The sequence below is a fragment of the Ailuropoda melanoleuca genome, chromosome 4 (assembly GCF_002007445.2).
Source record: "Ailuropoda melanoleuca isolate Jingjing chromosome 4, ASM200744v2, whole genome shotgun sequence".
NCBI lineage: Eukaryota > Metazoa > Chordata > Mammalia > Carnivora > Ursidae > Ailuropoda > Ailuropoda melanoleuca.
The window spans coordinates 68961996-68978719 of record NC_048221.1 but is presented as its reverse complement, the minus strand read 5'-3'; the positions used below and the strand labels follow the sequence as shown (position 1 = coordinate 68978719).

Sequence of the window (16724 nt, the reverse complement as noted above, 5' to 3'; positions counted from 1 at the left end):
AAGAGAACTGGTCCATTAATTTGTAGGATGCCCTGAGTTTGGGTTTGCCTGTTTGCTCCTGGCTAGACTGAGGTGATGGGAACAGTACAGGTGACATGGCATCCTTGTGCATCACCTCAAGAGACAGTGACGAATGACTGGGGATGCACACTTTGGTCATTGGCTTAAGGTGCTATCCACTAGGTTTCTCCACCATAAAGTTACAATTTTTCCTTTTTATAGTTACTAGTTATCCTGTGGAGAGATACTCTGAAGCAGTGCAAATGTCCTTGCTCTTGCTCACTACTGTCTGCATCCATTTTTGTCTATAACAGTTAGTACTGTGGTGTTTGCCTGCCTATGGTGATTTCCATTTTCCATTATTCCTTCTACAGGAATTGAACTACTGTAAGGAAGAACTGTCCCTTCTCCTGCATGTATACATCTATTCAGTTTATTTATATCAGAGTAGACTCATAAATATTTTATTCTATGGCTTATAATCCACCACAGATTTGATCAGTGGGTAGCTCCTTCAAGTTGGTTTCTGTGTGCTTAAGACAACAAGCCCCCCTCCTTTTTGGGGCACTTCCTTACTCTGTGGTACCACAGGATATTTGAGGCTCGTTTTATACTTTCTCTGTCCTAGATGTGGAATTCCTCCAGGGAGCTCTGATTCCTTTTATTGAAGAGGGGTATCTAGAAGCCCCGATCCGAACACTGTATGTGCTGGTTGCTACTGGGGTGTCATTGTGTCTAGGCCCTCCAAGCAGACAGGGCTGGGAAATATACACATATATTCCAACCCTAGCATTCACATACTGAGGTCTGTTTATTTCAGCATCTATCTGTATGTGTACTGAAAACCATGACTCCATACTTCCAATCCCAATCCAACACCACAAAGTTCGTCCTAGCCTTACCACCTTTCTGTCGGTAGCTTTTCTCCCACAGTGGGAAACCTGACATAACCAGAGATCTGTAACCACACTGTCCCTACTGGAAGAGGGAGTGGGGAGGATGCTGCATTGTGCTTTGGCCTTAGATGATGAGATTTTGACAGACATGAGGGAAAGTCATTCCCAGCAGAGTAGAAGCTGGCGGGCAAAGCATGATGATGTGTGAACCTAAAACAGGAAAGAAACAGATCCCAATGGGCCTGAATTTAATGCGGCATGTAGTTGATGAAGGGGATTTCCCCTGCATCACATCAATTTGGTTTTATTCTGCCAGGCAGTGGAGAGCTGCCTGACATTTTGGATTAGGAAGTGGCAGAACCAAGGCTATATGGGCTTGAGATTGAAGAGCAAATGGACTGGGTAGGGGGGAGAATGAAGCTCGCATTGTAAGACAGGGTGGTAGAGGCCATCTCAGTAAAGGAGAGGCGGACAGGAAAGGCATTATAGAAGAACCAACAGAACTCGGTAAATGGCAGAATGTGGAGAAGATAAGGAAAAGGGAGGAGTCAAGTAATAATGCTCCAAACCTGTGTAGTTTGGAGAAAGTGGTACCATGAGCTCAACCCCAAAAAGGGTTCTCTGTAAATTGTTTTCCCCTTGAGGGCTCATACAGGCTTAACTACTCTGTGACCACAAAGCCTCATAAAATGCCCTGTGACGATAGGCCTCAGTCAGCTTTCCCCTACTATCTGATCTCAGCTCTCAGCCCTCCATCAACCCCAACTCCAAATGCCTTCAACACATGCCTATGACAACCATTCTCCCATGGCTGGCTGCCCATCACCCAGCTAAAAACCCTCTCAAGGCCCTCCACGTGCGGCCCCAACCTCCCTTTTGGGTTTATCTTGCATTATAACCACAGGAGACCACTTACCCTTCCCTGCTGACCTGGCATCACTTGGGTCCATGCTCCTCTCTCAAGCCCCACTGGTCCCCAGCATCCCCTTGAGCTCTTACCTCAACCTGGAACACCCTCCCGTACCTGGCTGACCCCTCCTGAACCCGTGCAAGTCAGCCCGCCACCTGCTGGGTTAGATGCCCCTCTTCCTGGGCTCACAATGCTACCAAAATGGCCAGTCCATCTTCTTCCCCTGACCCATATGTTTTTGGGGGCAAAGATTTGTCTTGTTTACCACTGGCCCCAAACCTTTGGCACCTTCCTGGACATACTGCAGGTATCCAAATCCCTGATGAAGGAAGGAAAGGGCAGACAGTCACCGACTCTCACATGCCTCACTGTACCCTCCCATCCCCTGCCACTACTCAGCTGCTCCCTTCAGAGCTTAGCTCATCAACACAGCCTTCTCCACCTCCCCCAACTTTCTCCATCCAGCTGGCCTGACCCCTGAGCCCGAATCACTGTTGGGTCTGTCATCCTCGGCCATGTCTGGGCAGGCCAGCAGAGGTGCCCAAACAGAATGGGTGGGTGCGGATGTCCCGAGCCCCGGCCCTGCCTGCCACGAGGTCCTGTCTATGAATAAGGCCGAGGAAGGCAGCCTTGTTCTCTGCTTCTGAGTTCTCTGCTCCTCCTGGTGGACTGCAGCAAGTGGGTAATGAGGCTGGGGAATTCTACCACCAGCTTGAGAGCCCAACCTCCTGAGGCCTGCTGTGCCACGTTGCCCCGCCAACCACTGAAACCCTCAGCGTTCTGAGCTAGAGCCAGTGCCATGCTGCCTTCTTGTTGGTCCTTTCTCCCAGAGTCCCCAGGGATGGATAAGTGAACAACAACGCAAAGAACCACAAGAAAACAGAGCCACGCACTAGGCCTTGTCCATAATTATTACTATAATGATTTACAAAAAAAGTTTTCAGGCAACTGTGTTAAATTATTGTACATATCTGGGAGAGGGAAGTGGGGGTCTTGGCCACAGGGGCAATGAAAACCTCCTTAGTGGGAGAGGTGGGAAAAGGAAATGGGCCCCCCTTACTCCCTCTAGGTCTGACTCCAGATGAAGTGGCTTCCTCTCAACAAATGAAGACCGTTAACCCCTTCCTATCCAGGGCACTAAGGTAAAGGAGAGGGAGCGGTGTCAATGAAGTGCTTTAAAGGGACTGCAGTAAACTGTGGCCACCTGGACCCCGTGATCCTCTGCCCTGGCTCTGAAGGGTCTGATCCTGGGCCAGACCCTTGGCTGGGGATGGAAGACTGCCTAGTCTGCAGCCTACACCAAGGCATCCACCCAGGAAGACAGGAGGACTAAATGCGATAGGGTAAGGGATGCCTAGGTATGGCACAGGCAGCAGTGAGGCACCAGTGGGGAGCCCCTGGTCACCCCTCTACCCCACACCTCAAGGCTAGCTATGCAGGCATCCAGGCACTCTGGCTCTGGGGGGGATCCTGTCAAAGGAAATGGGGGTGTTGGGTATCTGGCCTTGGAGCTTGGGGAAGCGGCCCCAAGGGTCAGAGCAAGACCCTCCCAAGGGGGGGACCCCTGAATGATCCAAAGCTGGGCTCCTCAATTCCTAAATTCCAGCTCATGACTCCATCCATGCAGCTAAATGTTACTGTGTGTGTGTGTGTGTGTGTGTGTGTGTGTGTGTGTGTCCAGGGGAGGGCTGCAGGGAAGCATGGCTGCCCCACCTGCCCAGGCAGGGTTCAGGGCATGCAGGGGACCCTAGGCCTAGGATGTGAGTCCAGACCAGAAAGGGTTAAGGGCTCTGACTCCCCTTTCATTCCTCCCACTCTCCCAACACGCTACATCTCTTTGGGCACTAGAAGGTTTTACGATGAATAGCACGGGAGCCATCCTCTTCATACTCCTTTTTGGATACCCACATCTTCTTAAAAGTATCGAGTGAGGCCAGGATGGAGCCACTGTGAGAAGGGAGGGATAGACTCTTGTGGACCCGAGGGCTGGGCCATTGACCCTTTCTGGGCACTCAGAGCTCCATCTCCTTTACCTGGGAGGGAAATCCACCCACCTCCACCTGGCCTGGGCCAATGATCTCCTCCCAGAGCCCTCCCCGTAAGCCCCGCCTCACCCGATCCACGTGGAATACAGCCGTTCCTGAGGGGCTGAGATCTAGAGGGAACAAGCAGCAATGTAATTGCCCATCCCCACACGGCAGCCCTCACCCAGCCTTGGAAGCCTTTCCCTCAGGGCCTGAGGCCAGGTAGCAAGCGCATCAGCTGGGAGCAGTGGGAACAGCCCAACAGGAAGGAGGCAGCCGAGCAGAGCTGGGAGTGAGAGGGTGTCTGGAGGTGGCATTTGCCCTTTCCTCTCCCCAGTCAAGGTTGCCCAGCACCCCCATGCCCCATGGGGCTCCCTGTAACCTCACCTTGATTTTGACATCCTTTGGGGCAAGCTTCTTCACTTCACTTAGCAATCGGTCACCGAAGCCTGTGAACACAAGACTGGCTGAGCCAGGGGCCCACATCCAAACCCCCTTACTACTAGCATCCCCATCTCCACCCTCTGGCACCCCCAGCTGCTGCCACCCTTCTTTTAGTAGTTCTTTCCAGGATCAAGGATGGGGGCGAGCCACCCCAAGGGCAGGAAAGAGCCAGCACCATGCCTGATGTGGGCCCAGCTTCCTCAGAGAGGCAGTGTGAGAGGGAACCCCGAGTCACAGCTCAGTCTGGCCCCTGGGCTCTTCCACCCAAAGCAAAGTCAAATGTAAATGACAAATCAGGGGAAATATCTACCATTTCTGCCCATCACAGAGGCAAAGATCACATGCAGTGCTGGGAGGGCGCTGGGGGACTCCCACCGTAACTGGTGGGACTTTGGGGGTACCTACTGGATAACAAAAACCTATGCCCACCGTCTGCCTCAGCAAGTCTCCCGGGATGTCCCCTTCAGGGATATGCTCATTATGAGAGGTTATCCGACGCAGCACCTCTGTCATTAGAGATGGCTGCGACAACCTCGCAGGCCAGCAGCAGGTCAGCGGGGAGCCGGCACATCCGTTCAGCAAAATGCTGCACAGCTGTGAAAGAGCTCACACCGATGGGGGAAGATCTTCCAGATATGGGGCTATGTGAAAAATACACAGGGTGCAGCTTGCGGAGCATGTTATGATGGGTGTAAAAGCGGAAGCAAGGGGCAACCCACATTTGCTCACACTCGCACAGTGCTGCTGAGCACACAGCTGACGGACCTGTAACTGCCGGGAGAGGGAGCGGGGCGACAGACAGTGGGAGAAGGGAGACGTCATCTCACGCATTTTATATCTTATGTGAACTTACCTATTTACAGGGTCAATAAAATTTAATTTTAAATCTTTAAAAAAAAAAATGCTGAGTACCAAAAAGCCAGTAGAAAATGGGCCACGTCCCAGGCTCCAGGGAGTGGGGTGTGGTCTGAATCTTGATGGTACCTTAGTCTTGATCACCACCTCCCAAATGGTGTTACCTTTGAAAAGCGTGGAGCCACCCGAAAGCACGATGTTGGCGAACAGCGTCCGGCGAAGGTCCATGTCGGACTTGTGGATGGCGAAGGCCAGCACCTCGTGGAGCCCCTCACTCTCATCACCTACCAGGTCTGGCTGGAACAGCAGCTCAGGGGCCCGGAACCGCGCTGGCCCCACCTTTGGAACACAAGATTGAGGGGGACAGGCCCCTTCTTCCTCTAGATGCCAGCATCACCGCTGCCACCCAGCGCCAGGCCCGGCAACTTACGTCGAGCACGCTGCCGTCTGGCAAGGTGTACTGCACCTTCTCTGTCTCCAGAGCCTCATCCTTCTGCGGGTTGATGGATAGGTAGCAGGCTCGCTGCGGTGGGCAGGGACACAACGCTCAGAAGGCTGCAACCGGGAAACCCACACCCAGGGCTCAACCTCACGCCTTGGTGCCACCACCTCCCACTTCTCCACCCAGCCTGCCTCCACACCCTCCTGCCCTCTGTCACCTCTTTGATGGTCCGGACAACCTCGAATTCGGCTGAGGTGTGAAAGTCAACGCCTTCCTTGCGCAGCAGTAGCCGGAGGTAGCGGGAGACGTCACGGCCAGCAATGTCCACCCGCATGATGGAGTGCGGCATGGCAAAGCCCTCATAGATGGGGACGGCATGAGTGACCCCGTCCCCTGAGTCTAAAACCACTCCCGTCGTGCGTCCTGTTGCATACCTGTCACCAGGTCAGCAACCCTTCACCTCAGCCACTGAGGCATGGGGACCTCCTCACCCCTGGAAGGGACCCTGGGACATTTGCATTATCAAGTCTGAAAAAGGGACCTGAGGAGCTCCCTAAAGGAACAGCTACCAGGGGGCTGTTTCTACAGGGAAGTCAGACACGAGCAGGAGGATGGCCACAGGGAGGATGGGGACTCAGGGGACCCCAGGGCTTAGGGAGCACTCACAGGCTGAGCACGGCCTGCATAGAGATGAACAGGGCTGGCACATTGAAGGTCTCAAAGAACACCTCTGCGGCCTTCTCCCGGTTCTTACTTGGGTTGAGTGGAGCCTCCGTTAGGAGAACAGGGTGCTACAAGAGATGGCAGGGTTTCAGCACACGCAAAGACAACACGCCAGGCCCTAAAAGGGTCTTCCTAGACGACCGCCAAAACCCCCGCTTGAGCACAGCTGCAGCCTGCTGTCCTTCCCAGGGCAACATCCCACTATCTGCCAGCAGTGACTCTTCCAGAGATCTAGCTTTCTCTGGAAAACTCTACTTGGCAGCTACGGACTGTGTGGACCCGCATACACACAGTGAAGAGGCAGCAGGCCCTAACAAAATGCAGAGGAGCGTGGCGGCACAAGCAGGAAGGAAAGAGCAGCGGGAGGGCAGAGCGGGGAATTCGGAGGCCGGCGGGTGGGCCAGCTGCCACACCTCCTCGGAGAAAGTCTGCAGCTGATCCTTGGAGTAGACGTACTGCCAGATGCGCTCCATGTCGTTCCAGTCCCGCACCACGCCGTGCTCCATGGGGTAGCGGATGGCCAGCAGCCCCCGGTGCTCCTGCGAGGGAAGGTGGGAAGGTCAGCAGGAGCACCCGGCCCCTCTCCAACAACTGCTTTCCGCCTTCCTGGAAGCCGCCCCTTCACCTGCCCTGAATAGAACCACCACTGCTTCCCAGGCGTCCCCATGCCTAGGGGCAGGTCCTAAACTCAGCACAGGCTTATTTGTCCAGCAGCCGCTTCTCAGGCCCTCAGAGCCCAGTCAGCTTCAACTGGCAGGGGACAAAGACGGTGGTGATGTGCTCCCTCCCATCCTGGTCCTCCCCTCCATTCTAGTCCTCTCCTTCCTCTGCTTCCCGGGTTTCTCTACTCACTGCCAACGCGTTCTCCCCTCTTCTCTCCTCACACTGGCCAGTTTCCCTCCCCACCACTCCATGGTGACTGCTCTGGTGCCAAGGAGCCACCTTGTGGCCAATCCCATGCTGTCCCCTCGGTGGTCACCTGCTGCTTACTGCTCCTTCCAGCTCTTCAGCCACTGTTCACAAGTCCTGCATGGACCTGCCCTTCGGTGTCCCCCCAGAGTGTACCCCTTCTCACCAAACACCACCTGACTTCTCTCACCCACAGCCATGGCTCCTACCGACCCCAGGTCCTGAGAGCCCTGCATCTCTGCACCCCTGGCTCAGGCCCCCCTGGCTCAGGCCCCCTCCTCAGGGTTCCCCAGGTGCCTAAGCTACACTTGCTGCCGCCCCCTACACCTTCGCTCCTCCCCTCAGGGCCTCATCTGGCCATGCAGCACTTAGACAAGTCACCCCACCTGAAGGGTAACAGGTGGCCCCATGACACTGATTTCTATTAGTCATCAAATCTGAGGGATCCAGACTCTTAAGTCACTTTTTAATCAGTTCTTTCCTCTGTAGCTTCCAAATCACTCTACAAGGCAGGACACGAAGTAGTCTATTCCCCCATATAGGAACCATCGTGCCATCTCAGAGTATTTTTTTTTTTTTTTAAGATTTATTTATTTATTTATTCGACAGAGATAGAGACAGCCAGCGAGAGAGGCAACACAAGCAGGGGAATGGGAGAGGAAGAAGCAGGCTCAGTGCGGAAAAGCCTGATGTGGGGCTTGATCCCATAACGCTGGGATCACGCCCTGAGCCGAAGGCAGACGTTTAACCGCTGTGCCACCCAGGCGCCCCAATCTCAGAGTATTTCTGAGCTGGAGCCTTGAGAGCCCAGGAAGACACCTGACAGATGGCCCCTGAAAACAGATTCCCTCTCAGGAGGTACAGCTCTGACCATAAGCCTGTGTTCCCAGGACTGTGAAGACCCCAAGCTCAGGCAAAGGCAGGCTCCACAGGTGTTACCTCTGCTTTTGGTCCAATGAAGAGGTCCCCCTCCAGGGCTCCAGCCATCACTCGCATGTGCTTAGGGCGCCCGACACTGCAAGGACAGGTCAAGTTAGCAAGGTGGGTGGGGGGCATGGGTGAGCCCACGTCCAGGAAAACCGAAGTCTAACTCCTGTGGTCAAAAGGGTAACTACTCCAAAGCGTTCAGATGTGGCCACGTGGCAAAGGCCAGAACCCAGGCCTAGGGGACATGGGCCTACAGAGCAGGCCCTGGCAGGATGGCATGCTCAGGGTCAGAAGAAAAGGCATCCTTTCCATTCCCCACCCTCCCTCCCAGAGAAGGCGGAGAGCTCTGGAATCTCAGCCTTTCATGGTCCAGCCCTGGCAGAGGGTCAGCTTCTGCAGCCACAATGACTCAGCCCACACTCTCGATTTCAGGAGGGCAGGGCTGCCACCACTGTCTGCAGACCAAGGTCCCAGGAAGTTGGGTCATGGCTCCCTTGTGCACCCCTCCCTCATTCATTTGATCCTGCCCCTTCCCACTGGGGAAGGGCTTTCAGAATACAGATTCAGTTCTTGGAAGACTGGACGAGCTACCATTCCAAAATTTGACCCAAATTCCCTGCACATCAATAGGAACTTTTAATTGTACCCAAGTGGAGTTCAGAAAAGAAAGCTGAAGCCCTACTGAGTGCTTGGTACTCCAAGCTGGCCCTGTCCCCAGACTTAGCCTGGGGTTCTTGGTATAGCCGGCCACTCTGGGGGCCTCAGGATCCCCCCAACATCCCACTTAGACCAATCCCTCTAAAACCTCCAGGATTTGAGAAGAGGCACCACCTAGGAAAAACTTCCCAATGGGCTACAGTAGCTGAAGTACTCCAGGTTTCCTCTGTGCTTTCCCACCCCTCTGACCCCTACTGTCACTGGCTCCATTCAGGGAAACCCTCCCCTTGACAGAAACCCATTATTTTCTAGAGTTGGAAAATAAACAAGCCCTGAAAGAAACAATTCCTGGGAGGAAGGGATGGCTGTGCATTAACTTTCCACTCTTTCTCCTCTTGAATTTAGGTTTTTCTTCCAGAGGTGTCTCCCTTCCATTCTTGCTGCTGCTATGCCACCCTATTCCCAAGAGAATGCTGGTGGCTTCTCCCTCCCTCCCTGGCTCAAGGAGGGACCAAAATCAGACTTCATAGAGGAGGAAGCCCAGAGCACTTCTTTTGTCTTTCCAGAGCCGGTAACAGCATTAGCCTCACAAATCTGGTGTTTTCCCTTATAGGTAGGGGGCAAGAGTTGGCCCCAAAGAGAGCTGTGACACAGAGCCAATGTTTTTCCAGGAATCCAACAAAAAGGTTAGGGCTGCTGCCTGAGCAATACTTACTAGTTTGGGAAACAGTATTTGGGAATCTGGTCTCCTGCAAAGCCAGCCTTGATCACTCCTGAACCCTGCAAGGAAAAACACTGTTTAGCTCCTGACATACAAGTCCAGATGAAGGCAGTGCCCTGCAGTAGAGAGAACTGGTACATCATGGCAGCCTGGGGAGGAAGTCTGAGATCCTGCCAAGAGGGCAAGATCATTTACGAGTACATGAGTGATTTACAACTACGGGGGGATTTTGCCGCCCCCTCTCCCAAACCTGACAACGTCTGGAGACTGGGGAGGGGAGAGCAGGGGGGGAGGACTACTGGCATCTAGGGGGTAGATGCCAGGAATGCTACTAAATATCCTATAATACCCAAGCCAGCCCCTCACACCAAGTATTATTTAGTCCAGAATGTCAATATTGTGGAGATTGAGAAACCATGAAGTATATCATCCTCTGCACACTCTAGGCTCAGCTCCAGGCAGGAGGAATCAATCCACAGCAGCACAAGCTCCTCCCAAAAGTCAGCCAGAAGCAACCTCCGAGCATAGTTTCTTTTCAATGCCCCTGGCCACCTCCCCTCCCCCAGCAGACATGGACCACATACAGGACCCACCAGGGAAGATCACTGTGTACACAGCGACAACTGGCACCTCTCTTCAAGTGGCTTCTCCAAAGACTACAGGTAAAGAATTTGGTTCTGCCAGTGCTCCAGCATGGAAACTGGACTTAGGATCTTAAAGGGAACCTGGCATCTAGAAACCTCCCACTAATGAAGGAATCAGCCTCTCAACCTCACTTGCCACAGATCACCATCACAACCTTTTGGGTCTGTGGTACAGAAATAAGCATCTTCATGTTAGAGAGGAGGGGCTAGAAGCCCACAGGGACCAGGCAGCTTGTCCTCTGAACTCCTAAGCTTGTTGGTTAGCCTAAGTGAATTATCTGCCCACCAAGAAAGGAAGTGCCCTAGTCCTTTCTGTAGCCTGCTGGAGAGGACCCCCAAGCCCAGTTCTAGCCTTCTTATTAAACAGCCCCTACTGTGACTCAAGGAGCCCACGTGGATACTAAAAAAAAAAAAAAAAAAAAAAAAGCCATTCAGGATTATATGGGGTCATGTGGGAGGGAGAAACATCCCAGAAAGAGGAGTGAGTCATTGTCAAAAACTCCAAGGCACACACAGCACAGGTAAACACCCAGCTAGGGGCAGATCTATAGATTCCCTGCCCTTCATTTTCCTTCCATGGACTGGAAAGTTATGAGGCCAGAAATCCTCAGAGGACAGCCGAAGACATGCTGTGCCCCAGTGCTGAAGGACAAGGTCACAAGGAAGCCAGGCAACTTTTTTCTGAAGCTTCCAAACCATTATCCCAAACTACTATGGGTCCTGGGAAGAATGGTCCTGAACTCTCCCCACTGTCCTGCCAGCTGTGCAAGTACTTAAAGAGAGAGTCAAAGTGGCCAAGTGGCCAACCAGGTGATGGTGTATATGTGGTTGGCAAAACTTAACCGATATAAATTTTTTCCAGTCAAAGAGCACAGCAGGGCCTGTCCACTCTGGAGGTCCTGCTAAGAGTTGCAGCTCCTTGGGAAGTGCTGTAGTAGAGGTCACCAAGCGAACTCTCTGAAAGATCAGGCCAGCACTGTGCAAAAGGACAAATGCCCTCTCTCCTCTTCCACAAGGAGGGGCACCCAGAGCCCGAGAAGGGGGTAAAGGGGCGGCGGCCGAAACCTAACCAGTGACCCCCCCACTCCCCCCCCAGCCAAGAAGGGTCCAGAGTGCGTCCCCAGGCCTGACACACGGGTGCATGGCTGGGCCGTTGGGCTGTGACTCCAGCACTCCCGATGCTGATCAAGTGCCGCCAGGCAGAAGGTCTCCTGCCTCTCCAGTACCTCTCCGCCGGGCTCGGAGAGGGTTCGGGCGGGAGCTCCGCTGCACCGGTGGAGGGGCTGACCCCAAGGCCCGAGCTACAGAGCCAGGTGAGCAGGAGAGCCATTGGCGGACGTGGCGGGCGGGCAGCGCAAGGAGTACTAGTCGAGACGGGCGGGGGTCCCTCCCGACGCCGCCGCGTGCGCCCCCGGGGCAGGGCGCCCGTCCTCCCCCCCCCGACTGCCGGGCCTCACGTTGTCGATGACCACGGGCTGGTTGGCGATAATGTCGTAGGACTCCATGGCCGGCCCGGGCCGGCCCCGCCCAGCGGGGGGGCTGCAAGAGGGACCCGCGGGCTTGCAGACCTGGACCGCCGCCGCTCTAGACACTGTACCGCGCCCCTCCCATCCCGCGCGCACAGCCTACGCCAGCCTCCGCGGGGCTGGCTGGAGGACGCCCCTCAACCTCGGCCAATCACCGCTCCCACTTGTGCGGATTGACGGCCGGCGCCCCGGGCCTGCTGCAGGCAAAGGGGCGGGGCCTCTGGGAGCTGACTAGCCAATTGAGGCCTCCCGGAAGTACTGCCGGGGCGCTTTCAAGATAGGCTGCACCGTGTAGGGAGGGTGACGTCATGGCTCAGCTCTTAAAGGGGACTTGGGCAGAGACAAGGGGGTGTCTGAGAGTTACCTGTCCGGGAAGACTTCTTTCCCGAGCGGCAGCGTCTGCGACCACGCTATTTTGTGAGCACGTAGTCCCCTAGGAGGCCGGCGCTGGGTATTTACCCAAAGCATTTCTTTACCGAGCCCTGGGGAGAATCCTTTTCCGTGTGAAAATTACAATTCTGTGGTAACTTGGTAGCTGGCGTTAATCGAACACCTACTATGTGTGTGCGGAGTACTTCCACCCATTCTACATAGATTATATTAAATCCTTGCAATTACTATCAGGTAGCTGTATTCTCATTGCCATTTTGCAGATGCGGGAACCGAGGGGCCTCACAACTCTGGGACTAGCCCGGGGCTATCCAGCTAGCAACAGCTGGGGTCTGCGGCCGCCACAGTAAAAGGGAGTCCTAAATTCATTTACCAAACGGAGCCGTAGTTATCTGCTTCTCCTTACACCTTTCCCACTAAACTGTGAGATTAAATTTGGTCAAAGTGAAGCACCACAGTATACAGAAAAGTGCAGAAATCACGTATCAATGATTATTACAATGTGGGCACATTTGTGTAACCGTAACTGGGTTTAAGAAACAGTGACCAGCACCCCAGAAGCTACCCGCTCCTCTCAGTCGCCGCCCGGCTCCTCCTCTGAGGTGACTGCTTTCCTGAATTGTAACACCTTTGCCTATTTGGGAACTTTATGCAAGTGGAATTGTAAGTATGCATTTATAAAATGGGCCAGTGTGCAACCATTAAACATAATGAAATTTTATATAATCTCATATGAAACACATCAGGACATAGGGCTAAGTCAAAGCAAAGAAAGCCAGACACAGAATGTTGCCATGTGTGAGAGTCTCCAAAGAGTATATAAGGCAACTTCAGGGCCCATATGGGAAAGGGACTTGGTGAATGTAGGGAGAATTCTTTTTTTACAATATAAACATTTTTTTTTTTGGTATTGAGTTGTTTTGAACTTGTTCATGTATATATTATTTTCCCCCATTTTTTTTATTGTGGAAGAATACACACAACATAAAATTTACCATCTAAACCATTTTTAAGTGTACAGTTGAGTGGTATTAAATACATTCATAACGTTGTGCAACCGTTGCCATCCTCCATCTCCAGAACTCTTTCCATCTTGTCATACTGCAACTTTGTACTCATTAAACAATAACTCCCCATTCCCTCTCCCCTCAGGCCAGGGGAACCACTGTTCTACTTTGTTTCTGTGCATTTAGATACCTTTCATATAAGTGGAATACATAAAATAGTTACCATTTTGTGACTAGCTTATTCTATGTAGCTTGCCTTCAAGGTTCATCCATGTTGGAGTGTGTGACAGGGTTTCCTTTCTTTTTAAGGCTGAATAACATTCTATTGTATGAATATACCACATTTTGCTTATTCATTCATTCCTTGATGGGCCTTGGGTTGCTTCCTCATCTTAGCTATTGGGAATAACGCTGCTATGAACATAGGTGTTTAAATGCCCCTTTGAAACGCTGCTTTCAATTCTTTGGCATTTCTAGCCACATATGGGGTTGCTAGGTCATATGGTAATTCTATTTTTAATTTTTTGAGGAACAGTCATGCTGTTTTCCATGGCAGCTGCACCATTTTACATTCCTAACAACAGTGCAGGAGGGTTCCAGTTTCTCCACATTCTCATCAACACTTGTTATTTTCTGGTTTTGGTTTTGTTTGTTTTTAGTAGCCAACGTAATGGGTAGAAGGTGGTATCTCATCATGGTTTTGGTTTGCATTGCTCTAATGATTTGTGCTGTTGAGCATCTTTTTGTGTGCTTATTGGCCATTTGTATATCTTCTTTGGAGCATTGTCTATTCAGATCTTTTGTCCATTTCTGAATCAATTATTTGTTGTTGAGTTCTAGGAGCTCTCTACACATTCTGGATATTAATCCTTTAGCAGATATTTGCAAATATTTTCTCCCATTCTGTGGATTGCCTTTTTACTCTGTTAATAGTGTCTTCTGATGTACTTATTTTTTTTTTTTTTTGCGTTTTCAGGAAGCCTTATTTGTCTATTTGTTGTTGTTGTTGTCTGTGTCTTTGGTTTCATATCTCAGAAATCATCACCAAATCCAATGTCCTGAAGTTTTTGTCCTGTTTTATTAAAAAAAAAAATTTTTTTTTAAGATTATTTATTTACTAGAGAGAGAGAAAGCGTGCGCGCTTGAGTGCTCAAGAGCCGGGGGAGGGGCAGAGGGAGAGGGACAAGAAGACTCCCTGTTGAGGGGAGCCCCACAGAGGGCTGGATCCCAAGACTCTAAGATTATGACCTGAGCCAAAGGCAGACACTTAACTGACTGAGCTACCTAGACATCTCTTGCCCTGTTTTATTTTAAGGATTTTATAGTTTTAGTTCTTATATTTAGATCTTTGACCCATTTTGAGTTTTTTGTATATATGTTGGGTAAGGGTCCAACTTCATTCTTTTGCATGTGGATATCCAGTTTCCCCAGCACCATTTGTTGAAAAGACTGTCCTTTCCCTATTGAATGGTTTTGGCACCCTTGTCAAAAATCATTTGACCATATATGTGAAGGGTTATTTCTAGGCTGTCTATTCTAGTCCATTGGTCTATATGTCTGCCTTTAAGATATATTACTTTTTTTTTTTAAGATTTTATTTATTTATTCGACAGAGATAGAGACAGCCAGTGAGAGAGGGAACACAAGCAGGGGGAGTGGGAGAGGAAGAAGCAGGCTCATAGCAGAGGAGCCTGATGTGGGGCTCGATCCCATAACGCCGGGATCATGCCCTGAGCCGAAGGCAGACGCTTAACCGCTGTGCCACCCAGGCGCCCCAAGATATATTACTTTTTAAATGAAATAAAAAACTGAAGTGAAAACGTATCTGCATGACAAATAGTTAAGCATTTATGAAAGAAGTGCTAGGGTTCTGCTTGCAAAGAAACTCCGTGAGCCCTGGGCAGCAGGGGCAACAGTGCTGGGGGAGGAGTGGCTGTAAAGGGCCCCCAGAGTACACGTTATTGAAGGCTATACAGCGAACCCAGCTACAGAGGCAGGAGGGCAGGCTCATCAATTATCCTCTGAGATAACCATGAAGAGGAAGAGCTCAGAAACCTTACTTTGGTGGGAGAAAGGAACAAAAAGAACAAAAAACAAGGAGGGGCAGGAGAGAATGATAGGGTAAGAGAATCCCCCAAACCCACAGGGCCAGCCACTCCCTCCTTGCTCCTTCTAGCTCCTCTCAGCATCTCCCCCATTTCTTACCTGGATGTCTCCCTAGCACTTAGAGTCCTTTGATCTTCTGAATTTCAGTAACTGTTCCTTATACCCACGTTACTAATAAAGACAAAAGTTACCAATGCAGGTCAGTTCTTTGGATGCATGGAGGAACCACTGGATAGGGTCTTTGCGGACTTCTCCAAGAGACAGACAGACAGGATGGAATGTTATGGCTGATGCCACCTCCTCATCCTTTCTACTACAGATACCCAGCTATGGCCACCAATGATTTGAGAAGAAATCAGTGATCAAACAAAACTATTAAGGAAATACTGTCAACTAAATTAACTCTGAAAATTGTCTTGCTGTAGCCTGAGTGCTTCCCCTTTGATTTCTGTTGGATTTCCTTTTAAGCTCTTATCTTATTATTTCCTTGGGAACCTAGGGTGGAAGATTGGGGTGAACTGAAGAGTCAGATGCTGGGGTGTAATTTGCCATCTTCAAATCAGAACCCCCCCTATCATTCTGTTTCATTTTGGTATATCTCAGAGGTGAAAACAGGGTCACCTTTCATCTTCTTACACTCTGTGGGATATAAATGACATACAGTAAACTGCATATATATAAAGAGTACAATTTGGTGAGTTTTGACATATGAATACACCATGAAACCATTTCCCCCAATTAGGATAATGAAGATATCCATTGCCTTGCAGTTCATCGTGCACCTTGGTAATCCTTTCCTGTCCTCCCCCTTCCTCCCCTTTATCCTTAGACAAGCACTAGCCAGAACTTTCTGTACTATAGATTAGTTGTCATTTTCTAGAATTCTCTATCGTATATGATTACACGGTTATGCATAATACTGTATTCGTATATTTAAATATATAGAATTAGTTGTAATATAGTGGGATTTTAAATTGTATGTAAATGGGCTACATAAATGGACTCATCTGTAAGTATTTCTTTGGTTGTCTGACTTCTTTCACTCAGCATATGTATTTCAAGATTGCTTCATGTTATTGCATGCATCATATTTGTTACTTTTAATTGTTTAGTAATTTTATTTTTTTAAAGAATTTATTTTATTTATTTGACAGAGAGGGGGAGGGAGAGAGAGCACAAGCAGGGGGAGCAGCAGCCAGAGGGAGAAGCAGGCTCCCCTCTGAGCAAGGAGTCTGATGCAGGACTTGATCGCAGGACCCTGGGATCATGATCCGAGCTGAAGGAAGATGCTTAACTGACTGGGCCACCTAAGTGTCCCTTGAGCATCTTTTTACTTGCTCATTTGTCATCCATGTGTCTTCTTCAGTGAAGGGTCTTCAACTCTCAATCCCATTTTTAAATTGGTTGTCTATTTATTATTATTATTTTTAAAAAGATTTTATTTATTTGAGAGAGAGCATGAGAGAGAGCACAAGTGGAGGGGAGGGGCAGAAGCAGGCTCCCACAGAGCAGGGAACCTGATGCGGGGCTCCATCCCAAGATC

At 50.7% G+C, this 16724-nt stretch overlaps 2 protein-coding genes across 3 annotated transcripts in view; one reads left to right on the top strand and one right to left on the bottom strand.

The window, feature by feature from the left end:
* Window positions 1-2696: 2696 nt before the first annotated feature.
* ACTR1B (actin related protein 1B) lies at window positions 2697-11781 on the bottom strand. Of its 2 annotated transcripts, none has more exons than XM_002912392.4 (11): window positions 11610-11781; window positions 9503-9567; window positions 8143-8218; window positions 6708-6833; window positions 6238-6362; window positions 5789-6005; window positions 5560-5652; window positions 5294-5468; window positions 4218-4279; window positions 3921-3961; window positions 2697-3753 (listed from the first exon to the last, which is right to left on the bottom strand). In XM_002912392.4, the coding sequence occupies exons 1-11, from the start codon at window positions 11655-11657 to the stop codon at window positions 3651-3653; spliced, it is 1131 nt and encodes a 376-aa protein (XP_002912438.1). In that variant the 5' UTR covers window positions 11658-11781; the 3' UTR covers window positions 2697-3650. The 2 variants fall into 2 exon arrangements, with proteins under 2 accessions (XP_002912438.1, XP_034514926.1); XM_034659035.1 differs by lacking the exon at window positions 11610-11781 and adding an exon at window positions 11379-11576.
* Window positions 11337-16724, top strand: part of C4H2orf92 (chromosome 4 C2orf92 homolog) — a 33214-nt gene continuing 27826 nt past the window's right edge. The window contains exon 1 of the mRNA XM_034659036.1: window positions 11337-11465. The gene's annotated coding sequence lies outside the window, so the exon portion shown is untranslated. The remainder of the gene's footprint in view (window positions 11466-16724) is intronic.

Bases quoted from the DNA above. Each gene is read 5' to 3' on its own strand.
- ACTR1B (XM_002912392.4), bottom strand. From the start codon at position 11,657: ATGGAGTCCTACGACATTATCGCCAACCAGCCCGTGGTCATCGACAAC. The intron at 6,363-6,707 runs GTGTGGCAGCTG...CATCTCTTGTAG, and splicing joins TGCAGACTTTCTCCGAGGAG to CACCCTGTTCTCCTAACGGA. The intron at 5,469-5,559 runs GTAAGTTGCCGG...TGTGTTCCAAAG, and splicing joins CAGACGGCAGCGTGCTCGAC to GTGGGGCCAGCGCGGTTCCG.